The sequence below is a fragment of the Lissotriton helveticus genome, chromosome 12 (assembly GCF_964261635.1).
Source record: "Lissotriton helveticus chromosome 12, aLisHel1.1, whole genome shotgun sequence".
Taxonomy (NCBI): domain Eukaryota; kingdom Metazoa; phylum Chordata; class Amphibia; order Caudata; family Salamandridae; genus Lissotriton; species Lissotriton helveticus.
Genome location: NC_136073.1, coordinates 72,271,838 through 72,297,534, shown reverse-complemented (window position 1 = coordinate 72,297,534; position 25,697 = coordinate 72,271,838). Strand labels below are relative to the sequence as shown.

Sequence of the window (25,697 nt, the reverse complement as noted above, 5' to 3'; positions counted from 1 at the left end):
CTTTCTTTCCTTTCTTTTCTTTTTTGCTTTTTCCTTCTTTCCTTTCTTCTTTTGTGTTTTCTTTTCTTCTTTTGTGCTTTCTTCCTTTCTTTGTCAAAGGCAGTAGGCTGGCACCCAGTGACATAACGATTGTCTTTTATTAGATCTATGTTAGCGAAGGCCCTCTGATTTTACTAAGATTATGTGTATGACCTAGTTACTTATCGGGATTTTCTCTGACTCATTTGATCGTGCATAAGGAGACACCCTGTCACCCCACTTCAGCCATTGGCAGACTTCACTAAGATTACAGCATGCTGCTCTTCCACAAGGAGCACATACACACAAAGTATTTCCCTTCCGTGCCATGGAGTACTATGGTAATGTATGCTTTTCTTAGTAGGTAGAGGGTGTGTCTTTTTATTTAATTATCAAGAGGAGAGAGAGGATTAGAGAACTAGTCCTTGTCCCCAAAGTTAATAACTAGTCTGGGGGTACGTGATAATAATGAAAGACTGTATGTTTTTAGTAAAAAGATGAAAACTTTTATTTTTTTATGAAGCCCTCACCCACCAACCTAGTTAGTGGCATCCTTCATCATCGGGCTCACCAGGTGACACCGAGTGTGTCCCTGGTGTGCTACAACGCCTGGTTTACAGCCGCGTAGGTATCTTTACTGAGTGTGCAGTGAGGTGATGTGATAGTGATGTTAAAAACCGTACATTGGCCCCATTACCCACAGGGTTTGGTTTAATGTTTGGGCCACTGGCAGTAGTAAAATCAAGGCAGTGGATGCGCGTGTAGTGGTAATTAGGAACTCTTACATCCAAAGAACGTTCTACATGTTTCAGCCAGGCCTTGGACGTGTTCTGACTTTCCCCAGGACCTAGAAGTGTATGTGAAGTGTAAGATCTAAACCAGGCTTATGTGTTAGATCAAAAATGTGTTGCATGCTCTAAGGTGCTCTAAGGTGCACTATGTGTAAAAGGGGAGTTCCCTCTTAAGGCATTCCCGTAATTCAAAAACATGAAACAAGAGATACAAACAAACATATAGGTAATTTGCGAATTTAAGCAAAGTAGGCTGTGTCTTGCCATGTATGACACATTTGTGGTACAGCTAAACAAAACCTAACCTCTCTTAGAAGAAATTTCCAACCTGACCACTAGGTGGTTTGGCACCTGGTATCTACAAAGTTGATAATGGTAAAAACCAGTGTGTAGAAGAACCTCCAAAAATACGTCAGCAGTTAAGAACCAATGTGTTATCATTCCCTTCAGGCCCAAAATTATGTAGGGCTTTAACAACGTCCAAGATTCAAGACAGTCTTTAAACTTATTTAATGTATATATAAATGTTGTTTACTTTAACTAGGGGACCCCATTGTGATGAAGAACTTTGTGGCTTTCTGAGAGTTGTATATTGTATTTTATTTTGCTGGACCACTAACTTAAGGATAGGATTCTGGTTTTGGGGTCAAGAAAGACCCCTTTAGTTGTTCAAAATGTTAGCATGTGCTATTTTGAATGGTGCTGTTCCCAGCTGAAGAAGAAACCTTAGTGTTCCAACACTGATTAATATACTGGACCATCTATGATGTCTTCTGGGCAAATGTTGTTAACAGGAAGCCGTTCCTGACCTCTTGTTTTTTCCTTTTGATACAGAGTCTTCTCTGACCGCCTGGTGAATGACAGTGACATGGAGATCTTCATTGGGATTCTGAGTGAGAAGCTTGCCTCCCTCTTTGATTTGACCTTCCACAACATCTGCCCCAATAAACAGTCACCTATATTCGGTATGAATTATTAGTCAGGAATGAACTTAGGTTTGTTTTTAATGAAGGTTCTCTGACAGACATTCAGATCTGTCAATGATAGCATGGTTGGCTGTCCTGCTTCTCCTTTTCATGTCGTGTATGGACATTTTGTTGTAGTTTGTGTGTTCAGGTGGTCTTGACAGGAAGTATGATCCTTGGACTGCTCTGATACCAGCCAAAAAAAGGATGTGCATGTTTGTCCATGAGAGTGTAAATAGCTAAGTAGCTTTGTAAAAAATATACTACTCAGTGTGTATTTTCATTACTGTAAAAAACAAAATAGGGATTTGTGGAATATTTCAGTGCATTTCAGCTACTGGTAAGTCTAGGATTTCTGCGAGGGGTTTTAGTATTCAAAAGTGTGTGGCGCACACCGGGTAACGGTGAAAGTGATTTAAAGGTGCTGAAGTAGAAACGGTGCTGCTTGGTCAGGGGAAACCCGAAAACCCCTGAAAAGAGTGGCTCAGAGACCTACCCTATAAGACGTAAATGCAAATACCAGAGCACACATGAAGATAATAAATGTCAGTAACAAGGTCCTCAATATGCAAGAAGATCAGTAGGAAAACAAGATCGGCAAAACATTCAATGATGCTTAAAGTTTTTATAGGTTGTTATGGTCCTCCTTCTAAAGGAGATACAGAGAAAACCAGCCGACACGTGTTTCGTCAGAGGGGCAGTTGCCTGTGACTCTTCAGGGCTGAAAACCTCACACTGGAGCAGTATCAGGGAACCGGTGATAATTCCAACCCGGTCCTAATCGGGGTTAAATTAAAAGAGAGAACGGCGGGTTTGCCATAGCTGAGTGATTCCGTCAGATGTAAGGAGAAATTACCAAAGACGACCGGGTGATGTCGTCATGGTTATATAGGGCCGGAGCTGTATTCCAGCTTGTAAAACAAACGAGTGTTGAATATTCCGGAATATTTGGTCATTTTTCCTTACTTCTAAATTAAATTATCTTTAATTTAATTTATAATTTTAATTTATTTATAAAGCGCTAACAATCATCCAGAGTAGAATATCACGGCGCTGTAATAACTAATTATGTGTGGTGGATTGACCTGGTCGTGTTAGATTAGTCTGGTTTGGGAAAGAGGAAGGTTTTCAAATGCTTCCTAAATGCCAGATGGCATTCCGTGAGTCTGAGGGCCACGGGCAGTTCGTTCCACTTGGTTGCGGCTATGTGAGAGAAGGCTCGCTCTCCCATCCTGGCCCTCTTCTTGCTCTTGGTTCTAGCTCTTGCCGTGAATTGGGAGCGAAGATTTCTGGTCGGAGCATAAAGCTGGATCCTGTTTCGAAGAATACATGGGCCAGTGTTGTGCAGTACTCTGTGTGTTATACACAACATTTTGAAAGTTGCTCTTTGCCTCATTGGCAGCCAATGGAGCTGACGTAGGCAGCTCTTGGCTGAGTCAAACTTCCTTTTCATGCAAACGGCCTTGGCCGCTGCATTCTGCACCATTTGAAGTTTGGTGAAAAGATATTCTGCCATGCCTATGAACAGGTAGTTTCCATAGTCCAGCCTGCTCATCAACAGAGACTGAACCAGGATCTTTTTACACTCTAAGGGGATCCAGGAGAAGACTCTTCTAAGCATCTTTAATACAGGGAAACCTTCGCCACATATAGTAGATACGTGGGATTTCATGGATAGAGAGGTGTCAAGCATTACTCCTAGGTTTCTTGCTGTAATGTCGGAGTTGGTGGAGTACCCAGGGATGCTGGCCACCAGCTGTCGTTCCACAGTTGAGTGTGTCCACCGAACAGCAATATCTCCGATTTATCTGCATTTAATTTGAGACAATGATTGTGCATCCAAACAGACAGTTCTTAGAGGCAGTTTAATAGCCTATCCCTGGGGTCATTCCTCTCATCCAGAATTACAGTCAGTTGGGTGTCGTCTGCGTAAGAACAGATTTCGACACCCCACTTTCTGCCTATTGCTGCCAGAGAGGATACAAAAACGTTGAACAACGTTGGCCTTAGTGAGGCCCGCTGTGGGACCCCATATTTGATGTTCCGGCGCGGGGATGAGAAATTGCCCATGTGCACTGATGCGTTCTGTCCGATAGAAAGGATTGCAGCCACCCCAGTGCTCTGTCCCTGATACCTTTAGCTGCCAAAGTTCTTAGTAGCATGTTGTGTGGTACGGTATCAAACGCCGCCGAAAGGTCCAGTAATATCAAGGCGACTGTTTTCCCCTGGTCTACATGCATTCTGATATAATCCAGCACGGACAGGAGCGTAGTTTCCGTGCTGTTATTGCCCCTGAAACCTGTTTGTGAAATATCTAGTAAGTTGTTTATTTCAAGAAAGCTGGTCAGCTGCCTATTAACCAGTTTTTCCAGTACTTTAGATAAGTAGGGTAGCTGAAATATGGGTCTATAATTAGCTGGATTGTTGATGTCTAAGCCTGTTTTTTTTTAGCAAAGGGGTAACTGTGGCGTTTTTCCAGCTGATTGGGAACTCCGCGGTTTTCAGCGAGTGGTTCAGTAGTTGGGTCACTGCTGGGCAAATTATTGGGGTGAGTTGCGAAAAGATATGGTGGGGACAGGGGTCCAGGGGGAGCCTGATTTGATTTCTAGCATAACTTTGCCCACTTCCTCTTCCGAGAAAGGACCAAAGCTGGTTCTCTGGTATTTGCATTAGCTACTGGTAAGTACTTTGGGCCTCTCTAGAAAAGTTTAACCATATCCTACTCAGCCTTAGGTGTGCGCCAATAGGAACACTCAAGTCCTTACTGCCAGGCCATTTCCTATCAGATCAACCCCAGACCGTAACCCCATCAGTGAAGTCCAGCTTAACTCTTATGGCACAGTGAGTATGGCACCCATGTCTCGACATATCCATCCCACTTTCATCATCTCTTTTAGTTATCAAAAAGTGTTGGGCCAAATGCTTAATCTAGGTCTCTAGTGATTACCAAGATCTGTGTTTTAGTCCTTTTTTTTCGCCCACTCTGGCATTACAAACAGAGGCAACCATCTGATTTTGCTCCAGACACATCCAGCTTCCCTTCACACTTGCAGACTGCTTTCTGTAATCTGGTACTAGAGTGGCCCCTCTCACTGCATCACATTGTTGAAACCCTCTCCATGGAACTTGGGAGCTCAGTTTCTTTTACATCAAACTCTCAGTTAAATATATAAATATGCCAGGAGTTTGCTCCAGGGAAAGGAGAGAGCTGGGTCAATTGAGAGCACAAGGAAGGAAAAGAGCAAAATATTAAGTCTCTGTGTTACCTGAGAGATTTTCTTAGAGTGATCTGCATTCGTGATTCCTTGGTGTTTGTCCTGATATCTCTGTGTGCCTGAAGGGAACGGGGGGCTTTTACTGACTTGTTTTAAATTTGTATTGTATTTTGCTGTTTTTATTCGAGAGTGTTAAACTCCTTTTATTTTCTTCACGCACTTTACAACAATGTGGCGGCCATTTTTTTATGAGCCACGCATTTGGGCAGGCAGCGCTCTAGTCCTTTGCCGCCCTGCCATTTGAGTATTTAATGGCCAGGGGACGGAAGCGCAGCAGGGGGCGCCGAAGGCAAGCCCGTCTGCGCCCGTCCGCACCTAATCTGGACCAAGGGCCATTACCACTGGATCAATTAAGAAGGACACTTCTAGCTATTCCCTATCCCAGGTAAAGGAACTGTGCCGCTCTTTGACTGTATGCTATTCAATCCTGAATCCATGGCCTCAAGTTGTCCCTGCTGCGGGTTTGTGCCTAAGTCAGGCAAAGTTCATAGTCTAGCGATTACTCCCCCATCAGTCGCCAAAACTCAGGGAAATCTTCCCGTGACCTACTGCAAGGCAGTGGAGGGAAAGTACTCTTTTTTCAACTTAAACTGCTGTTCACTTTCGAAGCATAAGCTAGATATTCTTGATCTTTTGAGCAACCAGATGCCATTTTCATTACCGAAACTTGGCTTCACGGAAGCTATGGCCCTGACATAGCAATTGCTTTGCCCCCTAACTCTACTGTCAGAAGAGACAGGGGAATTAAAATAGGGGAACGGTGTAGCTATTATTTAAAAAAATTCTTACACCTGCAAATTTGACACTTTGCCCGTCCAGGGCTGTGAGGCTGCTTAATTTAGACTCATTTTAACCCCCCAATTTACATTTTCAGGAATTTTGCGTCGCATATTGGGCGATTTAAATTTGCACTTTAAAGATTTAACCTGTGTAACCAGTGCTGCACTTATTTCAGATTTTGATGCAGTGAATATGCTGCTCTGCAATTCGGGGCCTACACATGTGACTGGCCATTTACTTGATCCCATGTTTTCCAATATGCACAACATTTGCTGCTCCCCAGCTTTACCTGTACTATGGTCCGATCACTTCCTAGTTGGCTTCCACATTTCAGAAGATTCACTTGACCCGTCTCCCATGGTCTCCGGCCTTACAGCTAAATCTAGGAATTGGGGAAAATTGAACACTGAAGTGTTCAACTATATGCTATCTAGAACTGTCCCTACAGTCGACCTTTTATTGGCAGACGATATTGTTGCCATTCAAAGTTGGATTTCCAACTCTGTCGAGACTTGCCTCCTACCATCTGCCAAAAAGGCAAATAATCACCGCCCACCTGCCCCCTGGTTTTCAGAGAAACTTAAAACAGAGAAAAGTAAACGGAAAACGTTAGAGAGGCATTGGAGAAAGGCTAAACTAACATATAAAAAGGCTTTAAGTGACTATCACACACTTTGCAAGGCTGCACACGTAAATGATTGGGCCTCAGCTGTGTTCAGAGCACAGAATAATCCTAAGCAACTATTCAAGCTTGTAAAAAATGTGTCAGGTGCCGATTGCCTACCTGCTTCTCCTGATCTGATTGCTTCACAATGTGAGGAGCTTGCCAGATTTCTTTTGAGTAAAGTCAAAAAAATATATTGGTCAATCCAGACCTGTTCTTCGAACACACTGACAAACTTGACGTCTGGGCAACCTTAGAAATTACCTCCTTTAGGCAAATACTGGACAGCCTAAATGTGGCTGTCCCAGAGATCCCATTCCCGTCACTTTGTTTCTGAATTTTGAGCAATCCTCCCTGATGTTGATCATGGAGCTGCTTGATGCCTCTTTAAAAGAGGCAATAGTTCCATCTATCTGGAAGCATGCAATGGTTTTACCATTGTTGAAGAAGGCCACTGCTGACCCCGCACAACTATCTAATTTTAGGCCCATTTCCCTTCTTCCTGCTTTCTCCAAAATTTTGGAAAGCACCTCAATCTCCAATTGACATCATTTGTGAACTCCCAAAATTTTCTTCATGGTTCACAGTCAGGCTTCAGAGTTGGTTTTTCTACTGAAACCGCTTTGCTTGGGGTTACAGAAATGGTGCGTCACCAAGTTGACACAGGCGGCACTGTGGCACTTATACTTTTAGACCCAGGTGCTGCTTTTGACACGGTTTCGCATACTGTGTTATTGCAGGCACTCCAATCATTGGGGGAGACCGACAGGGCACTCAGTTAGCTTGCAGACTTCCTGACAAACTGTACGTTTCAGGTTTTCTCGCCGGCAGCATGCTCTGTGATTCACAACTCACCTTATGGTGTTCCCCAGGGCTCAATCCTCAGGCCTTTATTATTTAACATCTATATCTGAAAGAAACACGTTAGTTAGATTCCTTACCTTAGAATATCCCCAGGCGTCAGACTGGATCCAGAAAGTTTTCATCAGCAGTACCCCTGCGCGTTGGTAGGCGTCGTCTGCGGCTCCGGGTCCTTCGTCGGCGTCGTGATCGAGCTCCGGCAGTCAGCTCCGTGCCGCTCGAGGTCCCAGTCGAGGAGGAAGTCGAGGGACCGGTCGCGGAGCCGCAGCCATCGCCGCTTGTCGAGCCACCAGCACTCATCGGGCTCCAAGTTCTCGAGTAAGTCGAGGCACTCAAAAAAGAAGTCGAAGAGGCGACATTGCTCTTCTGACTCCCCTCGCCGGTCACGCCACTCGGCCGAGAGTTCGGGTGGCACCACCCACGCGGCTCCGCCGGAGCCGCAGGAGTCGCATCCGGCCCACACCCTCCGGTCCCTGGGCTCAATGCGACGCCGGGCGAGATTCGAGACTTCCTCGTGGCCATGAGGAGTCTCTTCCCGACGCCGAGGCCTGCCGGTGTGCCTTCGGGCCCCACGGGTCCAAATGGGGGTCCTAGCGCATCGGCGGCTTCGACCCCGGCGTCGTCGGCGACTTCGGTCCCAGCACCACTGGATCCCGGTCGATGTCAGTCGACCTCACGACTCCGCTGGCGCCGACCCCTAGGGAGCTACCCCCGGCGCCGTCCTCGGACGACGCTGTCCCCGGTTTCAGCCCTCGGTCCGGGTCCGACATCGGAACGGCACCGCTCGGCGCCGATGGGTGAGGACTTCACCTACAACCCAGCTCCGTCCTTTATGCCTGTCTATCAGGACACGGATGAAGGGGATTACTGGGAGGGGTCTGCGGACCCTCTGGCACAGCAGTGTCAGTTAAGTCAGGACTGGGCAGATGAGCTGGGAGAGGCCAGTGCTCTTGACACATCACCAGACACTGGGTTCATCTCTCCTCCCGCCATGGCTATGGAGGAAGGTGCTACTTATAGCATGGTGTTGCGCAAGGCGGCCAAGGCCTTGCACCTTGAACAACCTGCAGCAGCCGTGAGGACTAATCTCCTCACTGAGGTGCTTCAACCGCCAGTAAGCTCTTTGGAGCCTATGCTGCCGTTCAACGAGGCCCTCACTGACGTTCTGATGGGCCCTTGGTCCAGGCCCTCCACAGTGCCCCTTGTGGATCAGGACGTGGCCCGACGCCACCGCCCGGCTCCGGGCGACCCCTGTTTCCTGTCCACCCACCCCACCCCCAAGAGTCTGGTGATCCAGGCATCTACGTCCCAGACCGCCTTCCCGTCCGCACCTCCGGATCGGTAATCCAAAAGGCTTGCCGAGTTTGGGAAGAAACTGTTCTCAGTTAGCCTGGGGTTGCGGTCCGTCAATACTGCGTGCCTTTTGGGCTGTTACACCCACTCTCTGTGGGATACGGTGGCGGACGTGCTGCCTCAGTGTCCGGAGGAGGCCCAGACACGGCTCGCCCAGGCTCTTGCTGAGGGGCGAGATGCGGCACTGTATTCCATCCGTTGTGGACTTGATACCACGGACTCACTGGGGAGAGCGATTTCCACGACGGTGGCGATCCGTCACCACGCCTGGCTGAGGTCTGTCAATTTTTCAGGGGATGTCCAGAACACGCTCTTGAACATGCCCTTTGATGGCCCTCGCCTTTTTGGCGACAAGGCAGACAGTGCGCTTGGGCGTTTTAAGCACTTTAGAGCTACGGCCGAGTCCTTGGGCCTGTCAGGCCAACGCCAGCAGTCTTCTGCTTTTCGTCCCTTTCATAGCCAAGGAAGGGGCACCCCCACACCTTCGTCCAGCCACAGGCTGCAGAACCAACCTCAACGTGGTCGTGGATGTAGGAACTGCTGTGGCGGTGCAGTGGGACAAGGCCCGGTCAGTCCACATCCACCCCCGCAGCATCCACCTCAAAGCCCTCCTAGTCCGTGCTTTCAGGCCCATTCAACGCCAGTGGGAGACAGGGTTTGACATCACATACTCCACTGGCGTACCATCACCTCTGACAAGTGGGTGCTGCAAATCGTCTGAAGGGGCTACTCCCTCCCCTTCGAGCCGACCCCTCCAGCCATGCCACCGCAGTACCACCTCATTTTGGGGGATCACTTACGACTTCTGCAGGAGGAAGTTACAGCCCTCTTGGCCAAGGAGGCCATCAAGCACATTCCTGGGCCAGAAGTGGGTCGTGGTTGTTACACCCACTACTTTGTGGTTCCCTAGAAGGGCAAAGGAGGCCTATGCCCTATCTTGGACCTCAAGAGCGTCAACGGCTTCCTCCGGAAGGAAAAGTTCAAGATGCTGACTTTAGCTCAGGTCCTAGCTGCCCCGGACCCTGGAGACTGGATGGTAGCGTTGGACTTGCAGGACGCTCATTTCCATATCCCCGTCCTGCCGGCCCATCGGCGCTACCTGTGGTTAACGGTAGGCCACGAGCACTTTCAGTTCACCGTGCTCCCCTTTGGCCTCATCAGTGCCCCTTGGGTGTTCACGAAGGTGATGGCGGTGGTTACAGCTCATCTGCGCAGATCAGGGGTTCCAGTCTTCCCCTATCTCGACGACTGGTTGTTGAAGGCGGGCTCGCCCCAGACAGTCGTCTCCCACCTCCAGACTAGGGCCGATCTCCTGCACCTGCTGGGCTTCTCCATCAATGTGCCGAAGTCACACCTGAGTCCATCCCAAAGGCTCCTCTTCATCTGAGTGGTTCTGGACTCGGCCCAGTTTCGGGTTTTGTCCTCCCGAGCAGTGGGTTCAGGATACTCAGGCTCTGATTCCGATCTTTCAGCCTTTATCCCGAGTTTCGGTCAGGCTGACGCTGCGGCTCCTGGGGCTGATGGCCTCCTGCATCCTGCTGGTGCATCACGCAAGGTGGCGGATGCGGGCTCTGCAGTGGGACCTGAAGTTCCATTGGGCACAGCATCAAGGCAATCTGTCCGACCACGTCCTGATCTCAGAGGGCACTGCGAGTCAGTTGCAGTGGTGGCTCACGGACCGCGATTGGATCGGTGGCAGATCCCTCTCCCTTCCCCAACCAGAGCACACATTGGTGATGGATGCGTCCCTCCTGGGATGGGGGGCCACATGGGAGAGGCGGAGATCAGAGGCCTCTGGTCTCCGGCGGAGTCCCGGCTCCATATCAACCTTCTGCAGCTTAGGGCGATCTGGCTTGCACTGAAGGCATTCCTTCCCTCTGTCCGGGGAAGTGTAGTGCAGGTGTTCACGGACAACACCACCGCCTTGTGGTACTGCAACAAACAGGGCGGGGTGGGGTCGTGGACCATTTGTCAGGAGGTTCTGTGCCTCTGGTTATGGCTGGAACGCCAGGGCATCACCCCGGTGGTTCAACACCTGGCAGGCTCATTGAACGCCAGGGGGGACAAACTCAGCCGTCGGTGCATGATGGATCACGAATGGCGTCTGAACTCGGACGTGGCGCAAGGTCTCTTTCGACAGTGGGGAGAGCCTTGGTTAGATCTATTCACCACCGAAGAGAACGCGCAATGTCATCAGTTCTGCGAGTTGGAATTTCCAAGGCGGCCTTGCTCGGAGACGCTTTTCGTCTTGAGTGGAGCTGCGGTCTATTGTACGCCTTTCCGCCTATACCTCTTCTGCCCAGAGTGCTGAAGAAGATCAGACACGACTGAGCCCTAGTCATCCTTGTGGCTGCGGACTGGGCACGAAGGTACTGGTATACCGAGTTACTCAGTATGTCAGTCGATCCCCCGATTCGTCTGCCTCTTCAGGAGGACCTTCTGTTGCAGGGGACGGACCTTCTGTTGCAGGGGACGGTCCTCCACCCGAACCTGTCCAGTCTCCACTTCGATGTGTGGAGATTGAGTGGCGATAGTTGAGACCATTTGACTGGCCTCCTGAAGTCTGTAATGTCATTTTGACAGCCAGGCGTCCCTCCACAAAAACGGTATACGCCTGCAGGTGGAACAAGTTTGTGGCATGGTGCACAGCAAAGGCTGTGGATCCACTCTCTGCCCCTCTTTCAGAGGTTCTCCTCTTTCTTCTTTCTCTTGCCCAGCAGGGCTCTGCTCTGGGCACTATGAAGGGCTCTCCTCTCGGCTATTTCAGCCTTCTTGAGGCTTCCTGATCAGCCTTCTCTTTTCAAGTCCCCTGTTCTAAATAGATTCTTGAAAGCCATCACGCACATGTTCCCTCCTGTTCCTTTCGTGATGCCTCAGTGGGATGTGTGCTCCCTTTGAGCCACTTCACAATTGCCCTCTTCCTCTTTTGACGCTCAAAACTGCTTTCCTGGTTGCTATCACCTCTGCCAGAAGAGTGAGTGAGCTCCAGGCACTTTCCTCTAAACCTCCTTTCCTTTCTGTCCATCCAGACAAGGTTGTTCTTAGGAGTTGTCCTTCTTTCCTGCCTAAGGTGGTTACTGCCTTTCACATCGGGCAGTCCATCACCTTGCCCACCTTCTTTTCGCCTCCGCATCCCTCGAAAGAGGAAGAGGAGAGGCTCCACCGTCTGGACCCAAAATGTGCGCTCTCTTTCTACCTCGACCGCACATGTTTGCTAAGCACTACTGCCTGGACAGTCAAGTCCGGAGAGATGGCTTCTATGGCCGTTCCGTTCTCCAGGACTTTCTGGAGTGATCTTGGTTCGCAGACCCACCACCGGGGTTGATATTGCTGGGGTATCTATTCTAAGGTAAGGAATCTAACTAACGTGTTTCTTTCAGTTGCAAAAGTTACTTACCTTTGGTAATGATATATCTGTAAGAAGCATTAGTTAGTTAGCTTCCTTACCACCCCACCCATCCTCCCTGTATTGCAAACCGATATCTAGGGTTAAGGTATCTCCCTTTGAGGGTCTAGTTTCATGGCACCAGTGTCGGTTTCTTGCATGGCTCTGCGTTCCTGGCGTGGAAAGCTATGTACAGAACTGACATCAGCGCGTGAGGGCGGCGTCTAAGTACTCCGACGACGTCATCCCGGCGATCACCACGCCGATGACGGACGCAGAGCCGCAGACGACGCCTACCGACGCACAGGGGTACTGCTGACGAAAACTTTCCGGATCCAGTCTGACGCCTGGGGATATTCTAAGGTAAGGAATCTAACTAACAAATGTTTCTTACAGATATATCTTTACCGAAGGTAAGTAACTTGTGCGTTAGGCCAATGGCGAGGATTCCGGAGGAAGCTGGGTTGTCCCTCTTTTCGTACGCCGATGACACCCAGATTGTCTTCTCCCTCTCTGCTGATAGGGCGTCCAAACCCTCCCTACTTCAGGCCGGTTTGAGGAATATCGCAGGCTGGATGCATACCAACCTGTTAAAACTCAACGGCGATAAAACAAAAGTGCTGATGGTGGGCAAGAATAAAGATCTGTGGGGACCCCAGCATTGGCCCACTGAAATGGGTCCTCTACCTCAGCCGAAATATCAGGTCCAAAATTTGGGCGTCTCAATTGACGACCAACTATCCATGAAGCAGCAAGCAGTGAGAGTAGCCTCGACTTGCTTCACAATCCTCAGATGGCTTAAGAAAATCCTATGAATGTTGCCCCCTTCTAGCCAACGTACCATGGTCCAGGCTCTTATCACCTCTAGACTGGACTACAGTAACATTCTGTACTTGAGCGCCACTAAGGATTTGTTACTCAAACTTCAGTTAGCACAGAATTCTGCAGCGAGGCTGCTTTGTAAGATTCCTAAAACTGCTTCCATCTCTGGGTCGCTTCAAGACCTCCACTGGCTCAGGATTGAGAACTGTATTAAATTTAAAGCTTTGAGTCTTATCTTTAAGATAACATCTGGTTAGGCGCCACACTATCTGAAGACTCTAGTTCACCCTTATGTATCATCTTGAGTGCTCTGCTCTGCCACTCAGGCCAAGTTTACTGTTCCTAGGACTAGATTAGTACATATGGGCGGTTGCTCTTTCTCGTGTCTGGGTCCCTCTTTATGGAACTCCATTCCTATAGGTCTCCGGAATGAACTTTCTTATGAGAATTTTCGGAGGGGTTTAAAAACTTGGCTATTTAACATGTAGATTTCTGTCTCTGCTCTTGGCTCTTTTCAGGCGGCGCCGGGAAACCTTAAGGTAGCTGTGCGCCTTACAAAATCAAAATAACAATAACAATACCGATTTGGACTAATTTGAGGCCTGAAGGATGCAGCAAATAGGACTAGTGCTTAAGAGATGAGGAGTGATACCTACATACACAGGGAAGCCCGGGAGATCCAGCAGGCAGATGCAACCCCAAAAAAATTATGAAGGAAGCCTACATTTATAGGACAGTATTGCAAGAGATAAGTGATGGTGAAGCCTATATATTGAAGTGCAGGCCCTGAAGATGCAGCAGATCTAAAGTCGCTTAACAAAATAAGTGACAATGAAGTCTTTATATAGAAGTTCAGGTCTGGAAGATGCAGCAGATCTGAAGTTATCTCAATAGATGAGTGATGGTGAAGCCTATATATTGAAGTGCAGGCCTTGAAGATGTAGCAGATCTGAAGGCACCTCATGAGATGAGAGATGGAGGTGGTTCCGTTGCTGAAGCCTGGTAGGGAGGCGCTGGATGTAACGTCCTATCGACCCCTCTCCATGCTGACGGTGGACTACAAGATCCTAAGTCGTATCTTGGCCGCCAGACTCCTACCGCTCATGACCAGATTGGTCCATGTCGACCAGGCCGGGTTCATCCCTACCAGGAACACATCTATGAATGTCCGCCGCCTACTACAGATATTGGATGATGCTAGGAGCTTGCCACATGATCCAGTGGTGTTATCTGTTGACATCGAAAAGGCTTTCGATAGCCTTGAGTGGCAGTACCTAGATGAGGTGCTGGCGAAATTCGGCCTAGGTGAGGGATTCCGGCGATGGACGAGGGTGCTATACTCATCGGCCACGGCAAGGGTGCGACTGGGGTCTTCAATTTCTTCAGCTTACCCGGTGCGTAGGGGGACGAGGCAGGGATGCTCGCTCTCTCCCTTGCTGTTTGCACTGTCGATGGAACCTTTGGCAGCACTGGCAAGAACGGGCGTGCTGTATCAAGGGGTGACGCAAAGGGCGAAATCGCACTATATATCGCTGTACGCGGATGATCTACTACTGTACTTGGCCGACCCCGGACAAGCGCTAGAGGGAGCTGTAGCCATGCTATCAAGATTTGGCGAAGTGTCGGGCCTTAAAGTGAACTGGACCAAGACCTGTGTCTTTCCACTACGAGAGGGCACACGCAGCCCCCCCCTTGAACTGGGAGTGTTTTGGGAACCTTCCAGCTTCACATATCTGGGTGTCCGCATTTATCATGAGGTCACGAACCTATTGGAAGGAAACGTGGGGCGATGCGTGCGCGCGCTGAGGGGTTGTGTAAACTTCTGGGCCTCTCTCCCCTTGTCTGTGCTGGGCCGTGTGGCGCTTTTGAAAATGGTGGCACTTCCGAGGCTACTTTACTACTTTAGGACCTTACCGGTGTGGATACCGCGGCGCGTGTTTAAGGACCTACAGATGTTGGTAACCGGCTTCCTGTGGGGTCAGAAACGGCGTAGGGTGGCGTTGACGACCCTGACCAGGCCCAAGCTAGAGGGGGGGATGGCAGTCCCTGATTTTGAATTGTACTATCTGGCAGCTCAACTGCAGGTATTGACGCAACATGTGGCCAGGGAATTCAGAGGTCCGGACATTAATAGGGGGCTGGGTATCCAACGGCATGTTTTATCGTACATAATCATGCAACAGAAACTGGAGGTGAGGGACCTACCGCTGGAGGAACGGACGCTCAGACTCTGCTGGAACAGGAGTCTGAAGATAGCGGCCAACTCCCGAGCGTACGCACCTGAGATCCCGCTAGGGATGCTGACCGCGCTACCGCATGGGGGCGACTGGTCCCCGCTATCGGACTGGGAGGAACTGGGGCTGCAGGTGGTTGGAGATCTGTACGTTGAGGGGATACTGGCCCCCTTCCGGGAGGTGCAGAACCGATTTGGTCTGCCGGACGGGGATTTCTTGCTGCATGCGGCAGTGATCGCAGCGATTCAAAAGCACTGGAAAAGGGGGCTGGTGGAACCGGAAACAACTATGGCGTGTCAGTACGTAGTTATGGCTGCGGGCACTACCAAGGCGGTGACCCGCCTCCATAATAGACTACAGCGCGAGGGATTGGCACCGCTGGTGGCACTAAAAGCGAGATGGGAAGATAGTATAGGTAGGCCCATTCCGGATGTAGTCTGGGGCCATGTTTTAGGGCGAACCTGGAAGGGAACGAGGAATGCCCGATTCCAACAGGTGCATTTTTTCGTTATTCATAGAGCTTACCTGACCCCGGAGAGGATAGCGAGATATTTTCGGGTACGGGACGCTGTGTGCCCGAGATGTTTGGCGCCTGAGGCGGACCTGGATCATTTGCTGTGGGGGTGCCCGAGACTAGGGTCGTACTGGCATGAAGTGGGAGACCTCCTGAACGCAGTTACGGACAGGGAGGTGGATTTCGACATGGCTGCATGCTTGCTACTATGGTTCCCTCACACAAAGAGGACGAAAATCACTAGCAAATTTATCGATCTGGGCCTTATGCTGGCTCAGAGGGAGATTACCTGGCACTGGAAATCTAAAGAAGGGCCGTCGGTGAGGCGGTGGAGAAATGAGCTGTTGAAATGGGCGGGCTGTGAGAGTGTTATCAGAATGCGGCAGGCTACTAGGAGTGGCTATGATAAATGCATGGATATGGCGAGAGCGTGGGAACTGATAGTGCAGGCGCTGCGCGACTATATGGTAGGAGGTGAGGCCGATGATGGCGAGCAGTAACTGGCAAGGACTACATGGAGCATTACTATACAGTAGATTTTCCTGAGTGATGTCGTGCTCTGGTTTTAATGTACTTTATATACACTCGCACTAGCAGCAGTTGGGTAAGGGGGGAGGGCAAGGGACACTCACTTCGAGGTAGTTAGGTTCACCACACGGGCCATGGAGTATTCAGGTACTGAGATCTAGTAAGAGATTGCAGCCTAAGGATCCTAGACAACTATCCCTAGAGGACAGGGAGGCGCACGAACTGTATCCTACAGCTGATCATCATTAACATGTATGATAGGTCACCATTACAATAGATCCAGCACTAGAACTGGCCCCGGAATTATCTCGTTGTGAATGGGTTGTAAGGGGAGTTGTTGTTAGGGGGGTTAAAAGCGGAAACTGTGTATCATAAATGACTGTCCATCTCTGCAGGGCGGGCACATTGCCGTTTTCCTATATGTGAGACATACCACGCCGCCTGACCTCCGGGTTGTGGGCTGAATGGCTGTGTATAATATCCTACTCAGACTGAATATTCAATGATGTTCCAAGTGTAATGCCTGTCCTGATTTGAGCTTTATTTTCTGAATCCGCAATAAAAACGTATTTTAAAAAAAAAAAATGAGATGAGAGATGGCGAAGCCTACCTATTAAAGTGCAGGCCTGGAAGATGCAGCCGATCTGAAGGCACCACAATAGATACGTGATGATCTGAAAGAAACAGGTTAGTATTAGATTCCTTACCTTAGAATATCCCCAGGCGTCAGTCTGGATCCGGAAACTTTTGCGTAGCAGTACCCCTGCGCGTCGGTAGGCATCGTCTGCAGGCGTCCCCTGCGGCTCCGCGTCGTCGGCGTCGTGCGCCGTGATGACGTCGCTGGAGTATATAGACGCCGCCTCCGCGCGCTGACGTCAGTTCTTCTTTTTTCCGCGCCAGTTAGCGCAGATCCGAAGAGCAGTACTCCGGTCTTTTGACCAAGTGTTTGTAAAACTTAATCTTTCTACGGTGCCGGTAGGATGCCTCGGTTTAAGAGCTGCGACGAGTGCGACCGCATGATGTCGGTCACCGACCACCATCGACTCTGCCTCCGGTGTCTGGGCGCGGACCACGACGTGGAGTCCTGCGTCGACTGTCGGGCCTTGACTGGAAAAGCTAGGCGGGAGCGGTCCCGCAAGCTTCTCGAGCTCCGAGTGTCGGCCCCGCGTCGAGAGCGGTCCCGGTCCGGTCGGAGGTCGAGGGAGCGGTCGAGGGAACGATCGCGGAGCCGCCATGGGCGCTCCGGGAGTCGCCACCATTCCTCCGGTTCGTCAGGTAAGCACAAGAAGTCGGGGCGTCGCCATCGCACCCCCGACTCCCCCCGACGCCCGCGTGATGCGGCCGGGGGCTCGGGTGGCCCCACCCCCGCGGGCCCGCGTGGGTCACCGACGCCGTCTACCCCATACCCGTCGGTCCCTGGGGAAGGCGCATCGCGTGAGGAGATCGAGGCCTTCCTCATTGCTATGAGGGCGAGGTCTCCTCCGGCGGGGCCTACGGCGCCTGCGGGGCCGTCGGTCCCGTCTGGGGGCCCGAGCGGTTCGGGTGCTTCTGCCCCGACGCCGCCGGTGGCTCCGGTCCCGGCGCCGCTGGGTCCCTCAGGTTCGTCGCCGGCTGGTCTCCCGGCCTCTCCGGCGTCGGTTCCTTTGGGCCAACCCGTGGTACCGCCTCCGCGTGGTGCAGCGACTCCGCCGTCGGCTCCGGCCGGCGTCGGGTCCCCGGCACCGACGCCGCGCGGCGCCACCCCGATTCCCTCCCCGACTCCGGACACGGAGTCGGACCGGCGTCGGCCGACGCCGGATCCGACGCCGATGGGGCCCGTTGACCCCGATGTCTATATCGTCGACCCAGAATATGGGTATGATGAGGATGAGTATGGAGAGGGTTGGGAGGGGTCTGAGGACCCTTTATCCCGTGCCTGCCAGTATGATGTGGACTGGGTAGGTGATCTGGGTGATGCCAGTGGCCTGGACGAGTCGCCCAACCCTGGGTTTGTCTCCCCGTCCCCTGTGGCGTCTGAGGCAGGTGCTGCCTATTCAGTGGTCCTGATGAGGGCTGCCAAGGCCTTACACCTTGAGCTCCCCGTCGCGAAGGTCAAACCGAACATTCTGACCGAAGTGTTTAAACCGCAGTCATGCCCCCAGGAGCCTCTGCTGCCGTTTAATGAGGCCCTGACGGATGTCCTTTTGGGCACCTGGTCCAGGCCCGCTTCCGGTGCACCGGTTGACCGGAATGTGGCAAGGCGTCACCGTCCATGCTCGGACGACCCTGCCTTTTTATCCACCCATCCCTCCCCGGAGAGTCTGGTGATCCAGGCCTCCACTTCGCAGTCCGCATTTCCGTCGGCTCCGCCCGATCGGGAATCAAAGCGGTATGACCAGTTTGGTAAAAAGGTCTTTTCCTCTTTGAGCGCTGGACTGCGGTCTTGTAATACCGCGTGCCTCTTGGGCCGCTACACCCACTCCCTGTGGGATACGGTCGAAGAGTGTTTGCCGCAATGCCCCCAGGAAGTGCGGGACAAGCTCACCCGGGCCTTGGTTGAAGGCCGGGATGCGGCGCGGTACTCGATCCGTTGTGGTCTGGACACAACCGACACCCTGGGACGGGCCATGTCCACGACGGTGGCGATTCGTCGCCATGCTTGACTGAGATCTGCCAACTTTTCACCAGACGTCCAAAATACACTCATGGACATGCCATTTGATGGCAGTCGCCTGTTTGGTGACAAAGCAGACCACGCGCTGGAGCGCTTCAAGGACTCCAGGGTCACGGCCAAGTCCTTGGGTCTTTCGACCCAGCGCCAGCAGACGGGTTCGTTTCGCCCCTTTCGTGGCCAAGGGAGGGGCGGTCCCACACGTGCTGCCAGCCACGCGCCGCAGAACGCTCCCCAGCGCGGTGGCGGCCGTGGTTTCCGCCGTGGTGGCGGTAGAGGCCAGCGGCGGGGTCAGTCCACGCCTCCCTCCGCTGCTGCATCCAAGCCTTCCTAGTCCGAGCTTTCGGGCTCACGTGACGCCAGTGGGTGGCAGGGTTCGCCATCACCACTCCCGCTGGCGCGCGATAACATCGGACAGGTGGGTGCTGCAGCTCGTTCGAAGGGGCTATGCCCTCCCCTTCGAGTCCACTCCTCCAGCCATGCCACCGCAGAACCACCGTGTGTCGGGGGACCACTTGACACTTCTGCAGCAGGAAGTTACGGCCCTCTTGGCCAAGGGGGCCATCGAGCGCGTTCCTGGGCCAGAAGTAGGGTGTGGTTGCTACTCCCACTACTTTCTGGTACCCAAGAAGGACAAGGGAGGCCTGCGTCCTATCTTGGACCTGCGGAACGTCAACGGCTTCCTCCGGAAGGAGAAGTTCAAGATGTTGACTTTGGCTCAGGTCTTGGCTGCTCTAGACCCACAAGACTGGATGGTAGCGTTGGACTTGCAGGATGCGTATTTTCACATCCCCGTCCTGCCGGCCCACCGGCGTTACCTGCGGTTCACGGTAGGCCACGAGCACTTTCAGTTTATCGTGCTCCCATTCGGCCTTACCAGCGCCCCACGGGTGTTCACGAAAGTGATGGCGGTGGTCGCAGCTCATCTGCGCCGGTTAGGGGTTTCAGTCTTCCCCTACCTCGACGACTGGTTGTTGAAGGCGGGCTCGCCCCAGACAGTCGTCCACCACCTTCAGACGACGGCAGACCTCCTGCACGAGCTGGGGTTTTCCATCAATGTGCCGAAATCACACCTGTGTCCCTCTCAAAAGCTCCTTTTCATCGGAGCGGTTCTCGACTCGGCGCAGTTTCGGGTTTATCCCCCGGAACGGCGGGTCCGGGATATTCAGGCTCTGATTCCCATCTTTCAGCCGTTATCCCGGGTTTCGGTCAGGTTGACGCTGCGGCTTCTGGGGCTGATGGCCTCCTGCATCCTACTGGTGCATCACGCCAGGTGGCGGATGCGGGCTCTGCAGTGGGACCTGAAGTTTCAGTGGGCCCAGCATCAGGGCAACCTATCCGACCATGTCCTGATCTCGGAGGGCACTGCGAGACAGTTGCAGTGGTGGCTTACGGACCGCGATTGGGTCAGAGGCAGATCCCTCTCCCTTCCCCAACCGGAGCACGTGGTTGTGACGGACGCGTCCCTCCAGGGCTGGGGTGGCCACTTGGGAGAGGCGGAGATCAGAGGCATCTGGTCTCCGGCGGAGTCCCGGCTCCATATCAACATGTTGGAGCTACGGGCGATTCGCCTAGCACTGAAGGCATTCCTCCCCTTTGTCAACGGGAGTGTAGTGCAGGTGTTCACGGACAACACCACCGCCATGTGGTACTGCAACAAACAGGGCGGTGTGGGGTCGTGGACCCTTTGCCAGGAGGCTCTGCGTCTCTGGCAATGGCTGGAACGTCAGGGCGTGACTCTGACGGTTCAACACCTGGCAGGTTCTCTGAACGCCAGGGCGGACGAACTCAGCCGTCGGTGCTCGGTGGATCACGAATGGCGTCTGAACTCGGACGTGGCGAGAGGCCTCTTTCAGCAATGGGGAGAGCCTTGGTTAGATCTATTCGCCACAGAAGAGAACGCGCAATGTCATCAGTTCTGCGCGTTGGAGTTTCCGAGACGGCACTCGCTCGGCGACGCCTTTCGGCGCGAGTGGAGTTGCGGTCTGTTGTACGCCTTTCCGCCTATACCACTTCTGCCCAGAGTGCTGAAGAAGATCAGGCGCGACCGGGCCCAAGTTATCCTTGTGGCTCCGGACTGGGCTCGAAGGTACTGGTATCCCGAGCTACTCAGCATGACAGTCGGTCCCTCGATCCGCCTGCCCCTTCAGGAGGACCTTCTGTCGCAGCAGCAGGGGACGGTCCTCCACCCGAACCTGTCCAGTCTCCACCTCCATGCTTGTAGATTGAGCGGCGACAGTTGAGGCCATTTGACTTGCCTCCTGAAGTCTGTGATGTTATTCTGGCAGCCAGGCGTCCCTCCACAAAGTCGGTATACGCCTGCCGGTGGAACAGATTTGTGGCATGGTGCACAGCAAAGGCTGTGGACCCCCTTTCTGCCCCTCTGTCTGAGGTTCTCCTCTTCCTTCTTTCCCTTGCCCAGCAGGGCTCTGCTCTGGGCACTATCAAGGGCTATCTTTCTGCCCTTTCCGCCTTCTTAAGGCTACCTGATCAGCCATCTTTATTCAAGTCCCCTATTGTATTACGATTCTTAAAAGGCATCACGCACATGTATCCACCTGCTCCGTTCGTGATGCCTCAGTGGGACTTGAACCTGGTTCTGACTTTCCTGATGTGTGCTCCCTTTGAGCCTCTTCATTCCTGTCCTCTCCGTCTTCTCACTTTAAAGACGGCCTTCCTGGTTGCCATCACCTCTGCCAGGAGAGTGAGTGAGCTCCAGGCCCTTTCTGTTAAACCTCCTTTCTTGTCTGTTCATCCTGACAAGGTGGTTCTTAGGACTAGACCTTCTTTCCTGCCCAAGGTAGTCTCTGCTTTTCACATTGGGCAGTCCATCACCTTGCCCTCCTTCTTCCCGCCTCCGCATCCTTCAAAGGATGAAGAGCGGCTCCATCGTCTGGACCCAAAACGTGCGCTTTCATTTTACATGGATCGCACACGCCAGTTCTGGGTGGATGACCAACTGTTTGTTGGCTACGTGGGTGAGAAGAAGGGAAGGGCGGTACAGAAACGAACCATCTCTCGGTGGGTCGTCCTGTGCATCAAAGCATGCTACTCTTTGGCTCGGAAGGAGCCTCCTGTTGGGCTGAGGGCCCATTCCACTCGGGCTACGGCGGCTACTACTGCCCTGGGCCGGGGAGTCCCTTTGCAGGACATTTGCCAGGCGGCTACGTGGGCCTCGCTGCACACCTTTGCGAGGCACTACTGCCTGGACAGTCAAGTCCGGAGGGATGGCTTCTTTGGCCGTTCGGTCCTCCAGGACTTTCTGGTGTAGGTTGTATTGGTTCGCAGACCCACCACCCGGGTTGGTATTGCTGGGGTATCTATTCTAAGGTAAGGAATCTAATACTAACCTGTTTCTTTCAGATGAACAAGTTACTTACCTTCGGTAACGATATATCTGTAAGAAACAGTAGTTAGTATTAGATTCCTTACCGCCCCACCCATCCTCCCCGTTCTGCGAACTGATACCTAGGGTTAAGGACATCCCTTTCAGGGCCCTAGTTTCAAATGGCACCAGTGTTAGTTCTCACATGGCTCTGCGTGTTCTGGCGCGGAAAAGCTGTGTGCAAAGAACTGACGTCAGCGCGCGGAGGCGGCGTCTATATACTCCAGCGACGTCATCACGGCGCACGACGCCGACGACGCGGAGCCGCAGGGGACGCCTGCAGACGACGCCTACCGACGCGCAGGGGTACTGCTACGCAAAAGTTTCCGGATCCAGACTGACGCCTGGGGATATTCTAAGGTAAGGAATCTAATACTAACTACTGTTTCTTACAGATATATCGTTACCGAAGGTAAGTAACTTGTTCGTTAAGCTTATATGTTAAAGTTCAGTCCTTGAAGATGCAGCAGACCTGATTCTCCTTCTAGAGGTGAGGAGTGAAGGTTGTGTCTATATATATATATAAATTGGGCAAAAAGAACACATGAGAGATGGACTGCTGAGCACTTGTGGGACACCCCCGCGCCGCACGGCCACCAGCTGCTGCGTGTGCCCCTTGCCGCCCTCTGCCTGACTGCCTGCCTCGTTGCCGGTTGCCGGCTGACTCCGCTCTGGTTGTTTTTGCCGTTGTTTTGCTGTAAATTGTGCCTGTTTTGTATTTCTCTTCGTGTCTGTGTGTTAGCTGTTTTTGCCTCTGTTTTTACGGTAAATTGTGCCTGTTCAGTATAGTTTCCCCGTGCCCGTGTTTTGGTCTCCTACCTCGCCGCCCCCCGCTCTCCCTTCCCGCCACCGCCGCTTTCCCCGCCCCTTTTTTGTATTCTGTACCCTCCCTGCTCCCGCCTCCTAGCTGCTCCGCCCACCCACGCACTTCGCCTTAAATGGCGTCCGTGCGAACGCGCAGCGGGCACGCGCAGCGGGCGCGCCGATTGTGCGCCGAAGGCGCGCCAAAGGTAAGGCCGTCTGCGCCCGTCCGCGCCTGGACCGCGCCCAGTGCCAGGACCCCTGGCCCACGAGGATCCCGACCGACACGCCAGACGTACTCCGCCGCCACCCTCACCGCTATCAACACCGGCCGACTCCCAGAATGCCATCAAGCCGCTCCAAGACGGACCCACGGACCTTTCAGCTGCCACGCCTGCAAATTCACCTGCATCCGGACTAGACCCGCACCAGCACCCGCCAAGTCGAACACCAGCAGCACCCACCTCAAGTGCATCCTGCTCAACACCCGCTCCGTCCACAGACACGCCGTAGAACTCTGGAACCTCCTCGACACCACCGCCCCAGACGTTGCCTTCCTCACGGAGACCTGGATGAACGCCTCTTCAGCTCCCGACATCGCCATCGCTATCCCAGAGGGCTACAAGATCGTCCGGAGGGACCGAAACGCCAACCAGATGGGAGGAGGCATCGCCATCATCCACAGGAGCACCATCCGTCTCACGACCAGCACCGACAACACCCTGACCAGCGCCGAACACCTGCACTTCCAGATCCACATCAACCCGAACACCACCCTCAGAGGCACCCTGATTTACCGACCCCCTGGACCACGCACGCAATTCAGCGAGGACATCGCCGACTTCATCAGCCCGCATGCCCTCCCCTCCGCTGACTACATCCTCCTGGGAGACCTCAACTTCCACCTGGAGAACAACAACGACCGCAACACCAGCACCCTGCTCGACAACCTCGCCAACCTGGGACTCAAGCAACTGGTGTCCACCCCCACCCACCTCGCCGGACACACACTCGACGCCGTCTTCTCATCCAGCACAGACATCGACTTCAGCCACGCCACAGAGCTTCAATGGACGGACCACAGCTGCGTCCACTTCACCTTCAAGAGAACGACAACCCACCAACACCAGCAACAGGCCGCCCGCAGAAGCTGGAACAAGATCACAGCAGACCAGCTCGCCACCTCCCTGAACCAGCACCCTCCTGCCAGCTCAGCGAACCCCAGCCAGGCCGCCGACAACCTCACGAAGTGGATCAGCAACTGCGCGGACGAACTCGCCCCACTGAGGACCCCGCCTAGCAGACCCGGCAGCAAGAAGGCCCCATGGTTCACCGACGAACTCAAGAGCTCCAAGAAGAACTGCCGAGCCCTCGAGAAAGTCTGGAAAAGGGAACCGACACCGGACAACAGGACCCCCTACAAACTTGCCACCCGGAAACACCACCAGCTGATCCGCGCCGCCAAGAAAACAGCATTCAAGGACCGGTTGGACAACAACGCACACAACTGCAAGGAACTCTTCAACATCGTGAAAGAGCTTTCCAACCCCAGCGCAGGAAACAACGACATCACCCCATCGCAAGACCTCTGCAACTCCCTCGCTTCATACTTCCACAACAAGATCACGGACATACACAGCAGCTTCAACAACCAACCAACGCACACCATGACCGAACAACCACCCCCCACCACCACCCTCCACGCCTGGACCCCGATCAGCACCGAAGACACCATCCGCACGATGAACACCATCCACTCCGGATCACCGACCGACCCCTGTCCTCACCACGTCTTCAACAAGGCCGACACTGTCATCGCACCTCACCTGCGGGACATCATCAACACCTCCTTCGACACCGCCACCTTCCCTGAGAGCTGGAAACACGCCGAACTCAGCGCTCTACTCAAGAAACCAACAGCGGACCCCACCGACCTCAAGAATTACCGCCCCATCTCGCTCCTCCCGTTTCCAGCCAAAGTCATCGAGAAGACCGTCAACAAGCAGATGGCCGCCTTCCTCGAGACGAACGGATCCCTCGACCGCTCACAGTCCGGCTTCCGAGCCAACCACAGCACCGAGACCGCCCTCATCGCCGCCACCGATGACATCCGAGCCCTGATGGACAATGGAGAAACAGCGGCTCTCATCCTCCTAGACCTCTCCGCGGCATTCGACACGGTCTGCCACCGCACCCTAGTACGGCGCCTCAGCAACACCGGAATCCAGGACAAGGCGCTGGAATGGATCATCTCCTTCCTCGACGGAAGAACACAGAGAGTCCGCCTACCACCGTACAAGTCAGAGGCCTCCGAAGTCATCTGCGGCGTCCCCCAAGGATCATCTCTGAGCCCCACCCTCTTCAACGTCTACATGAGCCCCCTCGCGGCCATCGTACGCAAACACAACCTCAGCATAATCTCCTACGCCGACGACACCCAGCTGATCCTCTCCCTGACCAACAACCCCGCCGCCGCCAGAGCCAACCTGCACGAAGGGATGAAAGAGGTAGCCGAGTGGATGACGACCAGCCGCCTGAAACTGAACTCGGACAAGACGGAGGTCCTCATCCTGGGCTCCTCACCCTCCGCCTGGGACGACTCCTGGTGGCCTCCCGCCCTGGGCACCGCTCCCAAACCGACAGACCATGCACGCAACCTGGGCTTCATCCT

At 53.1% G+C, this 25,697-nt stretch overlaps 1 protein-coding gene across 2 annotated transcripts in view; it reads left to right on the top strand.

Annotated features, from left to right (window-relative positions):
* DNAH2 (dynein axonemal heavy chain 2) overlaps nt 1-25,697 on the top strand; it is a 3,497,426-nt gene that overhangs the window by 2,306,682 nt on the left and 1,165,047 nt on the right. For both annotated transcript variants that reach the window (XM_078670326.1, XM_078670327.1), the window contains one exon: nt 1,644-1,774. In XM_078670326.1, the coding sequence (XP_078526452.1) occupies nt 1,644-1,774 (131 nt within the window). The remainder of the gene's footprint in view (nt 1-1,643; nt 1,775-25,697) is intronic.